The sequence below is a fragment of the Nematolebias whitei genome, chromosome 14, assembly GCF_014905685.2.
Source record: "Nematolebias whitei isolate Nwh7 chromosome 14, NemWhi1, whole genome shotgun sequence".
NCBI lineage: Eukaryota > Metazoa > Chordata > Actinopteri > Cyprinodontiformes > Rivulidae > Nematolebias > Nematolebias whitei.
Genome location: NC_056511.1, coordinates 6,080,481 through 6,103,269, shown reverse-complemented (window position 1 = coordinate 6,103,269; position 22,789 = coordinate 6,080,481). Strand labels below are relative to the sequence as shown.

The 22,789-nt window shown below is 40.4% G+C and overlaps 1 protein-coding gene across 1 annotated transcript in view; it reads right to left on the bottom strand.

Moving 5' to 3' along the window:
- doc2b (double C2-like domains, beta) overlaps positions 1–22,789 on the bottom strand; it is a 163,656-nt gene that overhangs the window by 15,999 nt on the left and 124,868 nt on the right. Inside the window, exon 5 of the mRNA XM_037687795.1 lies at positions 14,666–14,792. Within this exon, the coding sequence (XP_037543723.1) occupies positions 14,666–14,792 (127 nt within the window). The remainder of the gene's footprint in view (positions 1–14,665; positions 14,793–22,789) is intronic.

Here is a 22,789-nt window from a genome sequence, read left to right as displayed (position 1 = left end):
CTGCAATATTCTAAACAATGTTTCTAAACTCTAAAAGCTCTAAAAGAGCACTGAATGTCATGATTTCAGCTCTCTGCCTCCAGCTGCTCTCTGCCACCTGCCAGCACTCTTGGCCACCCCCACTTCTCCGCTGCAGAGCAGAGATCAGCTGATCAGCTGCAGGAGGTGGCCTGCACACTGGTGCTAAATAATTTAAAATAATTTATTTAAAATAAAAAAATCCATGCTGATTGTGCAGCTCATCCATCAATCAGCCAATTGTGTGTCATGTCCAATTTTACTTGGACTTCTATTCTTTTGTTTTTAACCTGTTTTGGCCCAGTAAAGGAGTCGGACCTAGAGATGCATGATATTGGATTTTTGGCCAATATCTGATATGTTAAAACTTATTTGGCTGACAACCAATACCAATACTGATATTTCCCCCCAGACCTTCTTATAAAGACTACATAGCTTTCTCTGCTGTGGAATTAAAACACTACATTATTCTGCATGGTCTTTGTCAGTTTGGCTGCTACCAAATGCAGATGCCAATGATGGAGTGGCAGATGTCCAATATTTAACTTTATTGCTAATAACGGCCGATACAGATAAAATGCCTTTAATATTGTGCATCCCTAGTCAGACCGAGTCGTAATCTTTACAGATGGATCAGGGGGTTCCAGACTTTCTGAAGGTCTTTCAAGGGTTTTCTGTGAACTCTGCATGTTTTTCCACTCATGTTCTGCCCAGATATTAAACTTGAGCCTTTTGGGCAGCCTCTTTAAAAGGTTATTTTCAGGATCTGTGTTTGTTTGCTATTAATATACTTTTTGTGTATTCTTCTGTGCAGTGTTCTGCCCCGCCCACTCTCACCTGTCCCCCGCCGTCTCGTCACCAGGTGTTGGTCTTTCTGTCCGTCCTGTGACTCCCTCAGTGGAGCATTCAGTTCACAACGTCCAGACCGTCTCGGCCTCCTTGTGCTCCCTAAGTTTTGAGTTTCAGATGCCTCATCAGCACTTTTGTTTATAATTGTTTTTATATTTGCAAGATTCCTCAAGTCCTCCCTGAACTCTGGGTTCAACCACCCACCGAGACAGTTTTTAGCTAATATTTCTTTGGAAATCATCTTGCTGGATTGTAAGTCCTATTTTAAGCATCAAACTGTGTTAATGTTAATATTTGACAAATGAAAAGGAACCAAAGTGTCTTTGTGACAAAACAGTTTAAAGTTTGTTCTTCATCAAGTTCTTGGTTTTGTGTCGACACAACACGGACTCATCTCTTGGGTTTAGGAGCTGTTTGATGCCAGAATGATTTATTTTAGAGTTAAATAATTAAACAGATAAAAACTGTCCTCCTTAAAAAGGTCAGAGACCAGACTAAAGAAAGAGTGACCAAACGGCTCAAGTCCAAAGATAAATTATCCTCTGAAAGACTATTTTAAACACATTATGATGAACTTGAACTAAAACTAAACTGATGAAGGGTTTGTTCATTGGGCTTGCAGCTAAATAAACAAATTAGTCTTAAAAAGAACACGTTATACCTAAATGATCAATGTAAAAAACATGTGGACTTTAAATGACGCGACAGTGACGTTAATATACATATCAAGTCACAAAAAAATTAATCTGTAAAACATTTTTTCCATTTGAATATTTTCTGACATGAATTCAAACGAGGAAGTCAAAACATAACGTTCTACAGATGCTGAGCTAAAATTAGATGTAGCTGAGTATCACCACTAACACGTACTCAGTGATAGTTTTAAGTAATCAGGTTTAAAAGTAAAAATTACAAACCAACGAGGGTTCAGACAGTAAAAAACAAACATCTGATCAAACGTGAGCCAGATGAAATGAAGCGTAAAGGTTAAGTTAAAGTAGGACTCTACATGTTCTTGATATTTAGATTGAACAAAAATATAAACACTTTTGTTTTTGCTTCCATTTTTCATGAGCTGAACTCAGAGATCTACGTACACAATCGGACTGTTTCTCTCAAATATTCACAAATTTGCATAAATCTGTGTTAGGGAGCACTTCTCCTTTATCGAGATAATCCTTCCACCTCACAGGTGTGACACGTCAAGATGCTCATTAGACGGAATGATTATTGCAAAAGGTGAGTCTTAGGCCTTGGACCACATCTTGGTCTGTTGCCTTCATACATCTCCTCCTACATGTCACTACGTGAGTGCAGCTACAGCGTGCGCTCTCTGGACATTATTACATGCAGTGTCCCCTCAGTGCGGACTGAACAAAATGACCTTCTCCTACTCCGCTCCTGTTTCCTGGAATATCTTGCAAAAAGATCTGAAGCTCTCGACTTTGACCTCTCTAAGTGGCTTCAAACGTTTGTTAAGTTCCTGGGAAAAACCAGTGCAGACATGTTCTTGTTTATAGTTTTCTACATTACCTTACAAGCTACTGTAGCTGTATCTTTTTTTTACATTTTCTTTTAAATATAATTTTATTTTCACTTGTTCTTCTCAATTTGTATGCATATTTTATTATTGCCTTTTGCTGTCTTTGTTGTCCACTGTTGTCGTCACCCTTTGTTAAAAAAAATCAGGTCTCTCTTGTAAATAAGTTCCCGAGGCTCGATGGTATTAACCTGTATAAATAAAGGTTAAATGAAAAAGGCTGACCACAATAAAAGGCCACTCTAAAATGTGCATTTTTATCTCACAGCACAATGACACAGACGTTGCAGATTTTGAGGGAGCAGCAGTTGGAACGCTGACTGCAGGAATGTCCATGTTCAGAGGGTTTGGCAAAACATCCAAACAGCCTCACAACCGCAGACCACCTGCAACTACACCAGCCCCTGTGCTCGTTGTCCATAGCATACGCCTGCCCATATCATAACCCCACCACCACCATGGGCCACTCGATTCACAACTCTGACATCAGCAAACCGCTCACCCACACGATACCACGGTCTGCCATCTGCCCTGTACAGTGAAACCCAGGATTCATCCAGAGGACTCCTCTCCACCGTGCCATACACCATCCAATATGAGCATCTGCTCAGGTACAACAACAAACTGCAGTCAGGCGGAGACCCTGATGAGGATGAAGAGCATGAAGATGAGCTTCCCTTAGACGACTGTTGCGTTGCGTTTATATATTTCTTCAATGTAAAAAATGATCTTACATCAGTGTAATTTATTACTTTATGTTGTTTTTGGTCCTTCACACACTTGAAGCTCTCTGGGGAGAAAAATACACACTTCAGCAAATAAAAGTTACAGCCATGCAGCTCATAAAGAGCTACAAGGTTTATTTTTTTAAATGCTACGCCCAGTGAGTCAGAAATGCAATTTGTGCGCAGTACTGTTAGATGCTGATTGCGTGAATATGCAGTGTATTTTTTTATTTAACCTCAGCTCTTTTTTAAACCACATACCATCCAGGATAAGGCCGTTTGTATCGGCTGAATAAATGCACGGCGGCTTAACAACTTCAAGTTTATCAGGAGGAGCTCCTTGAAAGAGAACGAGGGGAAGGAAATGTGGACGCCTCTTACTGTTCATGGAGGTTCATGCAACCACACTGTGGTTCTTCCAGTTTTATTTATAACAAAATATTAACAACCATCTAGAAGGAGAGTGATTTGCCTGTGGGTTCAGCTCCAAGAAATCCACACACAGAAACACGTAGTCAAGCGGTCTTCATCTAAAACGCGGGTGTCCAAAGTGTGGCCTGAGGGCCATTTGCAGCTCTTGGAGTGATACTGTGCGGCCCACAACTGCAGTTTAAGATGGTGTCGATCATTTTGTCCAGCAGGCTCAAGACGTCGATGCAGACTTTCTGAAAAATTAATCGATAATCCTATTTTTATATATTGTTTAGGTTTAACAGCAACACTAATGAAAAATGATCTTCTTAAAATTATCAATATTAAGCAAAATACAAACCTTTGGCTGTAATCTTTATATTTTCACTTCATGGTACAAAGCACCAAAACCTTTACTGATTTCTACCAGAAAGGAGAATTTTGGATAATGATTCATAAAACTCGGCTAAATGTTGCAGTTGATAAAATAATAAAGAGGGAAATTGGACATTTTTGAATAAATATAACGTGGTATCATCTACATACGAGTTGATCAACTTTATCAAACCATCTATAAATCTGCTGTAGTAACTGAGAGTTGAATGATTTTTCAGAACTTCGATCAGCCTTTTGGGCCGTCCATGGTCCAAAAGGCTGTTCGACCCCCTTTTCAAAGGACATTTACTCAAATTACACTTTTGTTGCTGAGAACAGACTAAAATGAACTTTTCAAACACAAGAAAACAACAAACAGACCCAACAAATCAAATAAATTAAATCCTTTTTAATTGAAAGTATAAACTTAGTGTTTATGAGGCTTTTAACGTTTTGGATCTACAACAATTTAAAACAATTTCTCCACCAAAATTATTAAACGTTTGTCCTTTCTCCAACATATTGTTCACGTTGAGAGTTAGATTCTCATTTTTGTGGCCCACGAGTCCTTCATCTTGAAAGCTTTGGCCTACATATGAAAACGTTTGGACACCCCTGATAAAGCACCCATGAAAACTTATAAATGAAGAAAAAACGTTTGAGCTGAAGAACACGCACACACATGCACACATGACAACATTTCTCAGCACGGTTTCCTGCAGAGTTCACAGCAGGAGACTAATCAGAGATCTCCAGGGAGGCGACTCTCGCCACGTGAATCACAGATGACGTCTCCGTGGACCCGAGCGCTCGTTTCCCGTTTCATCTGACGTTTCAGCTGCAGCCTCACTTCCCTGTCAGGCACACTGTGCCTCTGTAAGCCAACGTGTTTATGATGTCCCTCTGCCGCCTGCGTCTGTGTGTTTTCTTCAACAGGAGGCAGTTTGTGAAGAGAAGCAGGCGACAACGTTTTAATGGAAGAAATAAAACGCCTCCACTAACAATAAAAACTATTAAATCAGACGTGAAGTTTCATTCCTCCATCTTTTACACGACAGCCACATCTTTATGAGTTGACTGAAAGTTGACTGACTTCTTGAAAAAGTCGTTGCTAGTCAACTTCACTCTCACCTATCCAACAATAACATTTATGAAGAGTTTCAATCTGGTTTTCGCCCCCACCATAGCACCGATAAAGCTCTAATAAAAATAACCAATGACCTTCTTCTTGCTGCTGACTCTGCTCTTCTGTCCATCCTCATTCTACTTGATCTAAGTTCTGCCTTCGACACCATCTGTCATTCTATCCTCCTCAACAGATTAACCTCCATTGGCATCTCAGGTACTCTGTTAGACTGGTTCAAATCATATCTCTCTGACCGCACTCAATTCATTCAGCTTAAATCCTTTCGTTCCCAGTCTTTCCCTGTCTCCATGGGTGTCCCCCAAGGCTCTGTCCTCGGACCCTTCCTCTTCATCATTTACCTCCTTCCTCTAGGTCATATCTTCTGCAAATTTGGTGTCCATTTCCACTGTTATGCTGAAGACACACAGCTCTACTTGTCAACAAAACCAAACTCCACCCACCCACCCTCCATCCTCACCGACTGTCTCAATGAGCTACAAAGTAAATCACTGGTTTTCTAACAATTTCCTACAACTAAACAGTAACAAAACAGAAATAATTCTTGTCGGTACCAAAAACTCTATTTCAAAATCAGAACATCTTCTCATCCCCCTTAACAACTCTCTGCTACCCCCCACACCTCAGGTCAAGAGTCTTGGTGTCATCCTCGACACCACTCGCTCCTTCACTTCACACATCAACAATATTACTCGGTCTGCCTATTTCCATCTCCGAAATATTAACCGTCTCCGCCCTTCTCTCACACCCCGCTCCACAGCCATCCTTGTTCACAGTCTTGTGACTTCTCGGATTGACTACTGCAACTCCCTTCTTTATGGCCTCCCCAACAAATCTCTCCAGAAGCTGCAATTGGTCCAGAACTCAGCTGCCCGTGTCATCACTCAAACCTCCTCCTATAACCACATCACTCCTGTCCTGCAGCAGCTCCACTGGCTCCCGGTTAAATCACGCATCGTCTTCAAAATTCTTCTTCTCACTTTCAAAGCTATCCACAACCTTGTCCCTCCGTACCTATCTGACCTCCTACACATCTCCATCCCCTCTCGCTCTCTCAGATCCTCCTCTTCACTTCACCTCCATGTACCCTCTGCCCGCCTCTCCACCATGGGGAGAAGGGCCTTCACCTGCTCTGCTCCTCATCCCTGGAACTCTCTACCCCCTGACTTAAGAAACACCACCTCTCTTTCTCTATTCAAGACTGCTCTGAAAACACATCTCTTTAGACTCGCTTATCCTCAACTGTGCTGTTTGTATTTTATATTCTTTATATATTTTATATTCTGTATGTATTTTATATTCTTTATGTATTTTATATTCTTTATGTATTGTATATTTCAATTTATTCCTGTTGATCTTTGCACTGTGCTTGTTGTTTGTTTTTACACAATCTTTCTGATATGTTTCTTACTGTAAAGTGTCCTTGGGTGTCCTGAAAGGCACTTTTAAAATAAAATGATTATTATTGATTTTTATTAATCATCCCCCTCCCTCACCACCTTACAAGGAGGGAGATCATGTAATTGCCTGCAACCAGGTGTTTTTTTGTCTGTTAGCAAAATATCTATCTAATGAACAAGTGGATGGATTTTAATGAAACTCCTTGACAGGAATCATTGGATGGATGAACTTGTGGAGTCGACCCAATTCAAGATGGCTGACATAGTTGATCAATCTCGGCCAAAACAAAAATGTGAAATAGTCAGTTTTATGGATATTGAGCTAAAAATTGGTGTGGTAGTAGCTGAGAGTCATGCCCAACAAATATAACGCTTATTGATTGCACAAGAACTTGGTTTAAAACGTGACGTAAAACGGACGGCGATACGCATTTCTTCAAGGAATATTTTTATTTTTTTAACAAGATTGCAACAATTCTTACTGGGAACCAGTCGATTCATACACTCTGCAAACCATGCTGGAAACTCTTAAATATGTCATGTATGTTTAAATTCAACAACATAAGATCATTATTTTGGTTCAGAGCAAGATCCATATCCAGTAAGTTACTCCAAAACAAAACCACGTTAGTGTTTAATTCTTATAAATAAAAACTGAACATAGCATTATTTACCATTTACTGCAAAACTGACTTTATTTAACGCCATCTTTAAAAAAAAAACCCGACTTCAGACTTTTTGCAGAGTTTTCACCGGAGGTCACACGTTGTAAAAAGACGGTAAAAAATAGATATTAACCAATTATTTGCTGACACCTAAATATTCTCTCCTTCAGGGCGGCATGTTACGACGGAGCTTTAGGGCCACGCTAAAAAAAATAAAATTAAAAGCCATAAAATTATGAGAATAAAGTTGTACGAGACTTTTTGCAGCTCGTGTTTTTTCTTTTTTCCCACAAGTCGGACCCATGACGCGACCTGTCAATCAATCCAGTAGGTGTGTCAGCAAACGATCAATCCGAAGCTAAATGATTGAGAAATCGAGGGTTGCATTGTGAGTGCTCTGGACAGTCTACAATGCGAGTCACTGTGTTTATGAAGTCTGTATTCTCTTTTGGGTCACTGTTTGTGAAATATGCCTCCATCCACATTATGTCACGACGAAATCTGTCAATGCAGCCATTAATTGCAATGCCATACGGCTTCAGTTTATCATAAGAATGCTCAACATTCTTCATTTTACCAGTTAAAATGCGGTAAACCCTGTTTTATCATGAAGTTATTACGACTTTATTCTCATAATATTATGAGTTTATTCTCTTAATTTTAAGGCTTTTTTTTTTCTTAGCGTGGCCCTAAAGCTCCGTCGTAGCATGTCGACGTCCACATTGTTGTTCTTTTTGTGGATATGTCGAAATAACAAACAAACAGCAGTCATTATGGGCTACAGTGGGAACCTCAGCTGCCTGTCAGTTTGTTTAAAAGCGTGTGAGTTTTTTGCAGCACGTCCAGCATCCTGTTCGCCACTCCACGGTACTTCCTGTTTAAAAAAAAAACCCCACTTCACGTGAAGTTTCTGTTTGTAAGTGTAAACAGGCAGAGGATGTCTGAGCCTAAAGGCTGATGTAAAACGTGCACTGCATGTTAACAGGTTAAAGATCTCAGCCTCTGAATTAAGAAACAATAACCTCATGGAACTTCATGTGTAATTACATTTGACCTTTTTTCACATGATTACTCCCCACGTACTGACAAGAGCTGACACCCTGCAGGCTGGGGGTGTAAAAATGACGGTCATGACTCACGGCGTCATGCTGCGTGTTATAAATCTGCTTCCTTTTGTTGATATTTTTGTCGCCTCTTGTTAATTGAGATAATAAATTATACCAAGTGGAAAGTTTTTAATGGCATAAAGATATAAAATATAAAACTGGCAATGCTAAGCTCGGAATTTGTGTTGAAGATGACTCTCAGCTACCATCACGTCAAATTTTAGCTCAATATCTGTAAAACTGACTGAGTTGGAGCCATTTTTAGGTTGGCTAATGTCAGTTAGTTGTGGCAGCCATCTTGGACTGATGTCAGTAAATGAACCACAAAGACCAATAAAATATAACGAGCTGGTAAAACCCGCCATTAATCAGTCAACGGGCAGCAACTAAATGGCTTCTGCTCTTTAAAGACAAAAGGTTTGTCCTCTTATTTCTCCTAATGACTCATCTCTTCCACTTTCCATTAATCCACTCCGCCGTCAGCCCACTGCCGCTCTGTGCTGTTTGATTAACATTTTCCAGCTACTTGTATTATTCTCTGTAGGAAAACTCAATTATGACCGGCTAGAGGATGTCCATTAATTGGCGTGAGCGTGCAGTAAAACCGGACACCTTTAATGTGACTTCCTCAACAATAAATTTGAATTAAAGTAGCTCAAGTGCTGTTTAATACGGTAGAAAATAAATCTCATTCTGTGCTTCCTTCATTGTTTTCTGAACGCCACTTTCTGGGAACAAAGCAGCACACGACTTATCCAACACAACAGACTGTTATCGACAGGGTTCCAGGAACTACACAGTACCCCAGAGGTTACCAGAAACGCTGGGATAAAACAAAGAAAAGGGTCTGGTTTTTGTTTTTGTGTGGAGCAGTTATGAGCAGTGAGTATCTTACCTGCGTAAGACAGCAGACAGAATGGTCACAGTTCATACAGCTACTCAGAGAAGGAATGTTTATTACTGCCATTTAGCAAAAGACAGTTAATTATTTGGAAAATTAGTGTCATAGTGATAGTCATCCCCTGCGATAAACGAGGGACGACTGTATTACAAAAATAGGCAGTGATTTTTAAAAACTGTTCACTGAATATGCAAAGGCACGGCTGGCTTGTTGTTGTGTTTCAGACATTCAGAATTCAGTGAAATTTCAATTAAAAATTTTGTTTAATCACAATCTTTTTTTATTGCCAACCAGTCTCCAACTTCACAGCCCAGTGACATACTGGCTTACACACTCACTCAGCTCTGTGACTACCTGTCTTGACAGCTGAGATTCACCAAAGTTAGCAGCAAAACACCCACTGAAAAACCAAACAAAAACCAAACAGTACTATCCTCATAGCAGGCCAACCTTTAGTAATATCTCTGCATTACAAACAGTTCAACATGCCGAGCCTGAACTTCTGTGAAACAGCGTGAAGTTCGGCTAAAACACCTTCGACACAGACACCCCTCCTGCCCATGTCCTGGAAGGATTCATCGGCTCAACACCTCTCAGACAACAGCATGAAGCTGATTATTGTCCCGACCCTAAAGAAAAAAGCTGAGACGTTCAGGGAACGGACATTCCCTTCAACAAACTCCTGACAGAGTATCAGGTGCAAAACCTATGGCTCAAAGGCTTTGCTGTCATATTTAGGCTCCCAGAGCGCAAACGTTCTGATTATTTTAGGATGAAATGAAAGTGTTGGGCCTGAGGGATGATAGTTTATTGCAGAAAACAGCATTGATGCATGCAGGCCCCTCAAATCATAAGATAATGGCAAGAAAAGTAGAAATCACAGAAAAGGCCAAGACATTAAAAAGGTCCTTGAAGGCTTTTATTTCAAGCACCAACGAACCACGTAGTAAGTGTGCTAAAATATACATTATGTGTAAACTGTTTGTTTCTCGCTCACTTTTTCATATAAAACTGTCAATTCTATTTTTCTTTTACATTTTTATACCTTCCAGTTAGGCCTGTCGTGATAAACAATAAATCAATTAATTGCATGATAAATGAAAATTATCAACTTCATTTTCATTTATCTGTTTTATCGTTTCTTTGTGTCTCTCTTTCTACTGAAGACACTGGACGACAAAAGGCTCAACTCCGGTGATCTTCACTGACCCCTCCCTTTCTCTTTAAAATCTGTTTTAATCGTCCAAAATCACGTTTTTGGATCGTTAAAAGCAGCTAAGCTGAGAAGCTAAGTTATGAGCTAAGCTAACGGGCCGACCTTGGGAATAATCCTCAGTCTTGTCAAAGCGCCAAAATTCACGGTTGAAACCCGTGCCTTTGTGTAAAAAGTTTTTCTCTGCAAAAAGAAGCTGAGAACTTGTTTACTGATTTTTTTTAAAGCTTTGTGTGAAAAATGCTATGCTAAAGAACTCAAACCACACCGAGTGTCTGCCATTTTGAGAACCGAAGAGAGACTGCCCATGTCACGTCAAGGGGCCTCCCTCTCATTTTTCCTAAAGAGACACGCTGCTCGCTCCTTCACTATCCATCCTTCAGTTCAAACAGTCTTATACTGCTATCTGGTGGTTGAAAAAGGTACTACATGCAAAACAAATTAAATACTTCTTAAATTTGACAATACTTACTAATTATTGTCAAATTTCAAACAATATTAATGTTTATTGAAATAATTTCAGAGACAATTAATCGCCCAGCAAAATTTGTTATCGTGACAGGCCTCCTTCCAGTCAATATTCTGACTTCAATAAATGCTTTCAAGGATGTCCCGTCAATCTGATGTGACGGTGACGCTACACAAACTCACCTTCATCGTAATTACATTACATTCTTCGGTACTTTGAAATATTCAATAAGGGTCAAAAAGTCATGTTAAAAAAATCTGCCTAGTCATGTTTCAGCTGAGGTTCAGCTTTCAGGTATGGTCATAAAATGTGAGTAATTAGAGAAAATGCCACCCAAACTGGAATTAAAACAGTCATTTTGTAAAATAATGGAGTGAGCCACCAATTAATGTCTGTCTCTGATGATTAAACTTTTCATTGTTCGACTGAGCTGCGAGGGAAAAAACGGATTTGTTGCCAGATTCGGCTGCTGGGCTTGATTCAGTGAGAAGGAACGGATCCAGAGGCAAGGATGGCAGATTCATCAAAACGTACATCACCCAAAACATTTCCTCTGACAGGTACACAGACGTTTCTATGCCAACAGGTGTGGAGTTCTACATCAAAAGTACTGCACTGACATTTTGCCAGAGGTGTGTTTTCAGGGTTCTCAGAGGATAAGTTTGAATACTGAAACAAAGTAAAGTAGAGAAAAGTCATTTCCTGTGAAAATACAGTGTGAATGTTTATATTGCTGAATGTTTTTTTGCTGCTGAAGAAGCTGAAAAAGTTTAATCTCTAACCTGGTAGAATTTGAACAGCTGACAATAGCTGAACGCAGGAAAATAAAAGTGGAAAGCTGCAGAAAAACGAAAGAAAAGTATAGAGAAAGCTGAATAAAACTGAATAAGAGAGGCTAAACAGATTACAAAAAATCTTAAATTAAATTTTTTTAAATGAGTAGGAAAAAAAGCTTAAATTAGCAGAAAAATACAACAAATGTAGCTGAAAAGCAGAAAAAAAAGCTGAATTTAGCAGACAGAAGCTGAAAGGAGCATAAAATGATGAAATCAGCTCGGATCATGCTCACAACACGGACAGATGAACGGAGAGTTTTTACAATTCCACTTTTCGCTCCGTGACAGAAACAAAAAGACAAAAATGGCTGCCATGTTTTACAGATGTTGCGGTACAGTTTGGGGTGGTAGTAGCTGAGAGTCATCCCCAACTTATACTACAAGCACCAACTGATTGCACAAAATTTGTTTAAAAGTTAGCTTTTAAATATTGGAGTCAGCGGTGCATGTCTGTCAGCAAAATATCATATAATGCACTGGACACATTTTATTAGAATGTGCAGACATCTCTGAAGGGACATCTAGAACTGGTGAAATGATGAAGTCAATGAAATTCAAAACATTTCCACTTTAGCTGATAAAATGGGTTTTTAAAACAGTTTTGTATCATTGAGTGAATAAATAAAAGCTGGTGATGTTCAGTGCCATCTTGCAGGGATTTTGAACGGTTGCTCCACAGATTGAAGGTTGGAGGTTGCAAGGAGAAACAGGATCAGGATCTCCACGAGGACTTTATTTTAACCACATGACGGATTAAAGCGCTGCGTTTTGAGCCCATAAGTGGGCTGTGGGAGTGGATTATGTGTTATGAGAGCATGAGAGTGGAGTGTCATTGAACTGTGATTGAATACCCTTCTGAAACCTGCCTACACGCGTCAGAATTCAAGAAAATTGATGCCGTGTAGCTCAAAATGATCCATATTTGAAGCGTGGCTCTGGCATGTGTTTGAACAGACCTGGGGCCTTCGAAGGCTGACGCAGGGTAGGTTTAGGCGACCCGGAGGGGAAGGAGGGAGGGTCCGACTCAGGATACGGTGAGCTGACATGGGAACACTGCCAAATATTTAAAGTAGATATAACAATCTCCCAGTGAATTTTATTAAATTATAACGCTGCAGGTACAACTGTTTAAAGAAATTGTACACCAAAGTTTCTTTCAAAGTAAGATTAGACATGACACAATTGGCTGATTGATGGATGAGCCACACGAGCGGCATGGATTGTTTATTTAAAATAAATTATTTTAAATTATTTAGCACCTGCTGCACCTGTGTGCAGCCCACAGGTGCAGGGAGAAGCTCCCTCCGCAGCCTGTCATGATCTCCTCTCTGCCACCCACACACTTCTGCTCTGTGCTGAAGCGGGTTTGTGAAGGGTTAACCCTTTGCTGTCCAGATGCACCGATCGACTTTTGTCTTCCAACTTAAAATTCAAAGTATGGCGCATCGTAAAATCACCATAATCACAAAATATAAAAGTGTTAAAAGTTATTTTTTATTATTTTAGAACTTCTATGTTCAGTTGTTTCAGTGTAATTGATCAAAAAGTACATTTCTGCTCCGTGCTGCATCAGCTGTGTGAAGTGTTAACCCTTTGCTATCCTGCTGCATTTCTCTTATTTATACTGTAATTGTCACCATATAAGTCACACCTTTCTGCATAAATTAGCATGTCTGCGACTTATAAGGCTAAGCAAAGTATTTATGTTTTTTCCCCCATATACTTAAAAATTTTTGGCAGAGATCTGACGATTTCACTCATTCTGACATGGAAATATTGAACACTACCATTTTCAGCCACTAGAGGGCCCTCGTCTAATATGGCAAGCCAAGTGTCTCATTAATTAATAGGTAAAAGTGGCTATTAATGAGACACTTGGCTTGCCATATTAAGCCACCTCTGTCTCGTTGCAGAACTCCTGGAGCAAACTTCAAATCAGCTTCATTTTGCTGCGTCCCCCCAGGCGAAATGCAGCTGATTTGACCATCAAAATCCTTTTATTAAGGAAAAGTTCAACTGAGAAACGCCTTTGCTCTAATTTTGAGCAAACAACTAATTGTTTTTAAATGTTAATCTTGTTCAAGTCCTCCCGTTTACGCTACGGCGGCCGCCATTTGGCAGCCAATCGATTTTTGGCACAACACCGGGCCACATTTCCGGGTTGTCAGATGTGACACATAACAGATGCGACTTGTACGACAAAGCCATGTATTTATGTGCTTTTTCCACTTCATTAGACATATTTGGACCGATGTGATTTATATGGCGGTGCGATGTGTACGGTGGACAGTACGGTAAATTAAATTTAAATACTGTAATATTTTAAATAAACAATAATGCTGCATGGATTGTTTATTTAAAATATTACAGTATTTAAATTTAAATTGTTTATTTACACAGAAGGGGTATTGAGTGTGAAACTTGAACTTGGACTACTGTATCTCCACTTCATGTTTTTTCACTTATCGCGGGGGTGTGGTCTCCTAAACCCCCGCGATAAACGAGGGACTACTGTATTTTCCTTCTTCACATAGATCTGGTCTATTCTAAAAAAAAAAATCAACAAATGTTAATCATTAGATATTTGTAGTTTTATCATTTTACCCCCACCAGAAATGTGTAAATTTTCAGTTGCAGTCAACGTGTTGGAGACCAAGTGGATCAAGAGCCGTGTGTTTGTGTTTTGAACGACACACTTTTGAAAATTACAGCCTATAATTGTGTGCACGGTTTGAAATACTGTATTCTTCAAGTTCAAGTTTCTTTATTGTCCTTTGCATCACATGTGGAACATGAGGTGGAACGAAATTGTGAACTCAAGATCCTCGTTACACCCCAAAATAGCAAAATATAAAGTATTAAAAGAAACAGTATACAAGATAAACGCTAAACACTAATAATGTAAATATAAATGATAATCTTGGCCGCGCACATTATTTTACTGCCTACCTCCATCCTCATTGAAAAAAAACCCAACAAAAACACCCCGGGTCATGTGGTGTGTTGGACTCACCGGCAGCTGTTTTTCCAGACAGTTGTTGAAGTTTTTGACTTGGTTGGGCTTCAGTTTCTTGAGGGGGATCCGTGTTTCCCCGATAAACTCGTTGTGGCGAAATTTGTCCTCATCACAAACTGAGATCCTGAATACAGAACAGAATAAATGCAGGGAAACATGAAGAACTGGAGCTCAGATTAGTGTTTCGCACCAAAACAAGGCTTTTAAACAATAAAAGCTGCTGTTCTCCAACTGAACATCACCCCTTCAGGGATTTAATTCTAACCAAAAGCTTCACTTTAGAGCTAAAATGCAGTCATTGTGCAGAGAAGAAGCACATGAGACCTTTGTCAGACCCAGTCAGAATGACAAGAAGCCATGGGATAATTATACGTTAGGAGTCATTCAACCGTGCACGGGCCAAAAGACTCGAGAACTAAAAAAACAAGAGAAACTTTTTGATGAGAAATCACTTCATTTAGCTGATTAATACCATTCCTTCTGATTACGTCAAGACCAGATGAGAATTTTATCTTGAACTTGGTGTTCTCGTCTCTTTTACTCAGCATCACTTGGAATGAGTCGATCCTGAGAAGGATTCGACCCATTAAATGATTGGTTTTATGAACCACTTTGTGCAGAAACACAGGTATGAATCTTTAATGTAAGACATTAGAATTTACGATTGGTTTTAAAAGTAAAAACTCGTTGCTAAAGTCGAAGGATCTAGAAGCTCTTCTGGGTCTTTGAACAAGTTCTTCTGATGCTTCAGGTACAGAATCTTTTCTTGGGTTTGAACAAAAGGTCAAGGTTCTTTATCGTCATTGGCATCACATGTGGTACATGAGGTGGAACAAAATTGTGTACACAGGGTCCCTGTTACATCCAACAATAGCAAAAATATAAATTGTAAAAAGAAACCGTAAATAAGGATATAAGATATAGACTAAGATATATGCTTAGCGAACGCCCAACAATACGTTAAAAGATCTAAGATATACGGTAATAGTGCAAAAACAATACGCTGAATAACAGCAGCACGAACATGAGTCTTTGTGGATGGATGAGTACAAATGAATGAATACAGCAGCATGAAATGATCAGCAGCATGAAATGATCAGCAGCATGGATAATCGGCAGCACATATCGACAACCAAAGCTGCATTACAGTGATTTTTTTTCTCTCAGTGATTATCCTGGTTAGAGATTCATGAGTCTAACAGCTTCAGGGTAGAAGCTGATCCTCAGTCTATTGGTTCTACACTTAATGCTCCTCAACCTCCTGCCTGAGGGGAGCGGGGCAAAAAGTGTGTGCTGGGTGAGTGTGGTCCTTCATGATGCAGGTGGCCCTCTTCTTGCTACGAGTAAAATTAGGAGTACTACATGTCCGTCCATCCATCTATTATCTTTACCCGTGTCTTCCTTTTTGGGTTGCGGGGGTCGCTGGTGCCCATATCCTGCAGTCACTGTGTGAGAGGCGGAGGACACCCTGAACAGGTCTCCAGTCCATCACAGGGACACATAGAGACAAACGACACAGACAACCATTCACTCTCTCACTCACACCTATGTTTTTGGTCTATGGGAGGAAACCGAAGTACCCGGGGGAAACCCATGCATGCATGGAGGGAACATGCAAACTCCAACCAGAAAGGACCCCGGCCGGGATTCAATCCGGCAACCTTCTCACCGAGAGGTGGCAGCTCTAGCCGTACTGGAATGACCAGGGCCTCTGAAGAGTTGTGGACCCTCTTGAAAGTGTTACGACTCGGACAGAAAATACCAAAGAATCAAAGGATCAGCGAAGTTGGAGAAGGATCGAAGCTGGTCAAGAAAAAAATGGGTCAACTGGACCCGATACTGAAGAGGTTCCTCTTTCCTCAGTGGACTCTGGTACAGATTAACTCATACCTGCAATTATTTACACATTTGATATTTAAGTATAATTTTTATTAATGTTGGCATACAGATCTAAAGACAACTTCCCCAGAATGCAAGATTTTGCAATGATTATTTTATATTTCATGCCAACAAGCTGCTGTTTCACTTGTTTTTACATTCTTAGCATCCATGAGTCATGAAAACGAGGACGACTATCCATTTGAAGGAGACAAGAGGAAGAGAAACCAAACCAGAAAGGCCATCCATGCTGCAGAACCATCTTACAGGAAGAAGGCAAAGAAGATGGAGGAAAAAGGGAACACAGACAAAGTTACGAGGTTTAATGTTTAATGTGTTGTTTGGCTTCATGTGAGATGTTTAAAATTAAAACGTTTCTAACACGATAAAATACATGTTAGAGTTGAGGTGGCATGAGTAAATGATTGCTAATGTTCTCCTGATGTAGGATAAAACTAAATGTTATCGTGTTTAGCTGACTTCAGGAGAACGTCTGAAGAGCAGGGTCCTCTCGGGGCAGGAGGCTGTGGTTGTGTGTGGTCGATAACTTCTCTGTAAATATCACACACACCATCATGTTCCACACCTTCACACAGTCTCATCACGGCTCTAAGCAAAGATTTGTTTCCATCTTGTAGTTGGCCATCAAACATCCCAAAGCAGAAGGTCTACTGCAAATACAGAGTGAGCAGCACTTTGGTTTTAATCTGCACACACTTCTTACTGGATTATGGATGATTTATGGGATTATTTTCACTGACTCTTTTTGTTGGGATGTTTCAGGATGAGGATGGAAGGCAGGTTTTTGTGGAGGTAGATGTCACGTTAAGACTAAAGACTGAGACAACCAGTTCAGTAGGGGTGTCGGCCCTGGTTTCCCTGCTGGACTGGTTCGATCTGAGACAGAAACTCATCATCATCATGCAGAGACCAGTTCCTGCTGAAGACCTTCTCAGCTACATAGAAATAAATGGAGGTCTCTTAAAGCAGACAAGGTCAACGTAAGCTGATGGGCGATCTTTGTCAATCATGGCGTTTTATTGTTTCATATCGATTCGTATTAACCTGAGTCAGAACAATAACAACACGTCACACCACCCCCTGGCCTCTTCAGCTGCCCAGGTTTAGATTTCTTTTTCAGATTAAATTAAGCAGCTGCTTGATGCCGCCGTGCATCTTCCATCGGGACATCAAGACTGAGAATATCTTGATCCAGATCGGCTCAGAAGTCCCAAGACGTCGCCTGATGGACTTTGGACTGAGCTGCATGGATGAAAATGGAACGAGCTACAATGTTTTCTGGTAAAATGAAGCATCAGATTATCATCTTCACCGTCCTCCTTCATGTCTTATTTTTATAAATCTTACAGGTATCTCTGCTCACTTCCCTCCTGAGAGGATGTTTTGGTCTATGTAGAGTGCTGACCCAACACCAGTGTGGCAGCTGGGAGTGGTTCTGTTCGAACTACTCAACAAAAGACCCTTCAGATCCACCAGATTCCTCAGAAGAAAGCTCAGGATCAGCAACGTTCTCTCCAAAAGTAAGACCAACACCTGTGCACATATCTCCCAGCAAATACTCCAACTAACAGAGTTCAGCACCCAGACTTCACTCCACTCGTGTTGCCAGTTGTTAAACAAGTTACAGTAGCCTCTCGCTACTTCGCGGTTTCTTTTTCATGGGCTCGCTCCATCGCGGTTTTACAAAGATTGGACATGACACACAATCGGCTGACTGATGGATGAGCTGCACAATCGGCATTAATTTTTTATTTAAAATAAATCATTTAAAATTATTTAGCACCTGCTGCACATTTGCCCAGAGCTGCAGGAATAACTTCCTCCTGCAGCTGATCAGCTGATCTCCGTGCAGAGTGGAGAAGTGGGAGTGGCCAGGAGCGCTTGCAGGTGGCAGAGAGTTGATTTCATGACATTCTGTGCTCTTTTAGAGCATTTAGAGTTTAGAAACAATGTTTAGAATATTGCAAGACTGTGAGAAGGGTTTAAAACGTATATATATATATATATATGCCTTATATATACTAAAATAAACTACAACTTACTACTTGGACTACTATCCCTACTTGCAGTTTTTCACTTATCACGGGGCTTCAGAGTACAGATCCCCCACGATAAACAAGGGACCACTACATATCCTAACTAGACCATTCCTTCTGGGTGTTTAATGAGTTTATAAATCTGTTATTTGTGCCTCAAGTTACACTGAATTACTGTAGGCCTAACCGTTCTCTTGTTTCACTCATGCCCTCCAGACTGCCGAGATTTCCCGAAGACGTATTTGAGCGTATCCGTGGCAGAGCGTCCCACCTTGGAAAAGCTTCAACATCATCCTTGGGTCATGTAAAACCCATGAAAACACCACTCATAGATTTGAAGCTTTATCAGAATCCATGGGCAGCACGGTGGAGCGGCTGTTAGCACTGTCGCCTCACAGCAAGAAGGTTTTTGGTCTGGATTTCAGCTGGGTCCTTTCTGGGTGGAGTTTGCATGTTCTCTCCGTGCATGTGTGGGTTTTCTCCAGGTACTCTGGTTTCCTCCCACAGACCAAAAACATGCATGTTAGACTGATTGGTAACTAAATTGTCTCTAGGCGTGAGTGAATGTTTGTCTCATTTGTCTCATGTGTCCCTGTGATGGACTGGAGACCTGTCCAGGGTGTCCCCCGCCTCTCACACAGTAACTGCTGGACATGGACACCTCTGTGACCTGAAAAGGAAGAAGCGGGTAAAAAAAAAAAATGGATGGATGAAAATCCTACTATATTTAAAGTTTATGATGTTTTTTGCATTTTTGATACAAAATAATCCCAAACAGCCTCTTACCCTGAAGAAAACTTAACTCCAACATTCAGTAACGTTCGTCTTTGTCTTCGTAGTTTTCAGATTGTTAAAGAAATCTTCAACAAATGTCCCTGAGCAGCGTCCTCATCCTGAACAACCTCAGTCATCCATTTCTCCAGTTAGTCAGATCTTCAAGGAAATCCTGACAACCTTTCTTCACTATTTTTTATCTTTTTTATTCTCTCTGTGTATTTATTTACACTTTATTCTGCTTTTTATTGACCAAGAGAAACACCTCTGGACTTCTGTGTTCGTCTGCATGTCTTTCCTGTCCTCTCAAACCCCAGCCGGTCAAGGCCGTCCATCCTGAGCCTGGTTCTGCTGGAGGTTACTTCCTGTTAAACAGCAGTTTTTCCTTTCCACTGTCGCCTTGTGCTTGTTCAGAATGGGAACTGAATCAAAGTCAAAATGCAAGAAGTTGCAAATAAAAAATAAAAAAAAAGATTCAATCTGCTGGTTTCATTTCAGTAAAAAAACTTAAATTTTCCATAAGTTGGTATAAATTGGATATACAGTACATTGAACTTGTATTTTTTTCTAAGATGACTTTTAATGGCAACTGGCATTATGAGCTTTAAAAACTTGAGTCAAAGTAATGGCCGTTATGAAAAAACCCACTTATGTCATAATTTGGGAGGATTGAACCAAAAAATAGACTAAAATAAAGAGCTTGAATAAAAACAGAACTAAACTTTAATTTATTTAAACCAAAAAGCTGAAGTTGCAGCAAAAAACGTTCAGCTAACGGGGGAAGGCATACACAATGCCACACTGAGTGTGGATGGATGAAATGGACAGGGGCTGATGAGAGAAGTGCAAACACCTGGCGTGATGACAGCAGGGGACAGGTGAGAGTGGGCGGAGATGAAACGGAGCAGAAACCAGGGAGAAATTCTTTGGTGACAGAAAAAACTAGAGACACTAAAATATTGTGGAGAAATTAGTTGCACAGTAAAAGTAAAAGCAGCACGCTGAACTTGACACGTGGTGTTTGCTGTTCAAAGGCTGGGTTGCGGGGGTCTCTGGTACCATATCATCATGTATAAATTATCCCTGACACTCATCTCCATACACTCCTGCACACTGGGCGGCTGTGGCTGAGCGGTTAGAGCAGTCGTCTTCCAATGCAAGAGTTGGGGATTCGATTCCACCAGCAGCATGCTGAAGTGCCCCTGAGCAAGACACTGAACCGCTCATTGCCTCTGATGTGTGTCCCATCAGTGTCTGAATGTGAGCTAAAGCACTGCCTACTCTTTGTATAGATAATAAAATGCTATATGAATTTGTAAATGAGGGCACAGATTGTTGTAAAGTGTTTTGAGTATCTTGATCAGATAGAAAGTTGATATACAAGTACAGTCCATTTACTCGAATGTGCCTGTTTTGTGTTCTGCCCATTGCTTTGGATGGTCAACTCAAAGAAGTTAACCTCATCCAACTTCAGTACCTCTACTCCTCGCAGCTTCTCTGTTCCACCTGTCTCCTTATTCAAACACGCGGCTTTTGTCCTTTCTATTTCTACTGACTTTCATTCCTCTTCTCTACAGAGCAGATCTCTCTTCTCCGCTCCCTACTCTCACTACAAATCACATCATCATCTGCAAACACGAGAACTCCGTTGGCTAGTCCATCACCAAACAAAAAAGGCTGTGAAGTAAAATCATTAAACCCATCAGTCACGGCTACTGCACATCCCTCTCTCTTTGTATATATCCTGCACTACCCTCACTAACTTCTTTGCCACACCCAACTTGCTTTTTTTTTTCAGTTACCCTTTATTTATACAGGTAGTCTCATTGAGCCACGAGAACTCATTTTCAAGAGTGTATGGTACCATAGCTCCTCTCTTGGAAGGCTATTTTATCCTTTGCCCCTGAAGCTTGGCTGTTTCACGTTGTACATAGGAGATCTAAATTCTCTCTGCCTTTTCATTAACGTTCTAATGGAAGCTATTAATTAAAGCTCTCAGCAGACCCAAGAAATGCCTTCAATAAATGCAGTCTGTGTGTAACCTGACATGACATGATTCTCACTCAGCCTCATGGAGATGAATACTGTTTGTTTCAAGTGCTTTTTCTCTGCATAATAAGTAGCCATATGGAGGAAAACACGCTGCCTTTGTGCGTCCTGCAGCATGTTGGAACAGGACTGTAGCTTGTATAAGATGTAATCCTGCGTGCATTATTAATAATTACACTCATTGGAATGGCTTATCTAATGGTGCTGAAATCATTTTTCAGTGTTATTTAAAATGTGAACTGCAGGTCAGATCATGTTCGCTGATGCTTCAGATCTTTATTGTGATTCAGAGCAGCAACAAATCCTGCACCGCTACACAAAATAATCAGTGACGTGCAGTAATGCACTCACAGCGTGCTGATAAGAGTGTGAATGAATTCATTTAGCAACTACTTCAACTGCTGAATTACAGCACAGACTTTACGGTTCATCATTTTTAGAAGAAAATGTATGCACAAGAAAAAAAAGCAACGTTCTTTTATCCTCCATCATTTACAAAACCAAACCAAATGATTGGAGATTTTTTAGAATAAAAGTTGTGTCTTTGGCTGAATTAAATATATTAACTACTAGAAAATTCAAAGCTGTGGGTACAAAAATGATTTATTTTAGTGAACAAACCTCCACTGTTGACAAAAATCCTGTAAGAGATGACCGCCCTGCCAAGGCAAGTGACCTAGGAGAGACACTGATATATACAGCAGTCACTCGCTACGTCGCGGTTTGACTTTCGCGGACTTGCTCGTTCGGAGCTTTTCAAAGTAAAATTGGACATGACTTCAAAAAGGTTCAAGACAAAAACAGCTGGACTTTATTTGTAACAGAAGACGTTTTGCTTCTCATCCGAGAAGCTTTCTCAATTCAAAGAGCAGTGAGTGTGGGGTTCAGGTTATAAAGCTGAGATACGATACACACATGCATATGCAGATTGACCTATCACACCTCACTGTAGAGGTTTGTTAAGGTCTTTGTTAATCTAATTCACAAATGTGGCCCCTCTCGGATGAGAAGCAAAACGTCTTCTGTTACAAATAAAGTCCAGTTGTTTAGGTCTTGAAAGCTTTTGAATTTACCATGGCCTGGATGACTGAGAATCTTCACCAGCGTATTAGACATGACACACCATATGGGATGAGCCGCAAGATCGGCATGTTTTTTTAAAAATTCAAAATAAATTATTTTAAATTATTTAGCACCTGCTGCACCTGTGTGCAGCCCACATGTGCAGGGAGAATCTCCCGCCTGCCGCGTGTCATGACCTCCGCTCTGAATCGGAGAAGTGGCCGAGAGCTCTGGCTGGTGGCAGAGAGAGCGGAGATCATGACATGCTGTGCTCTTTTAAATTGATTATATATATATATAT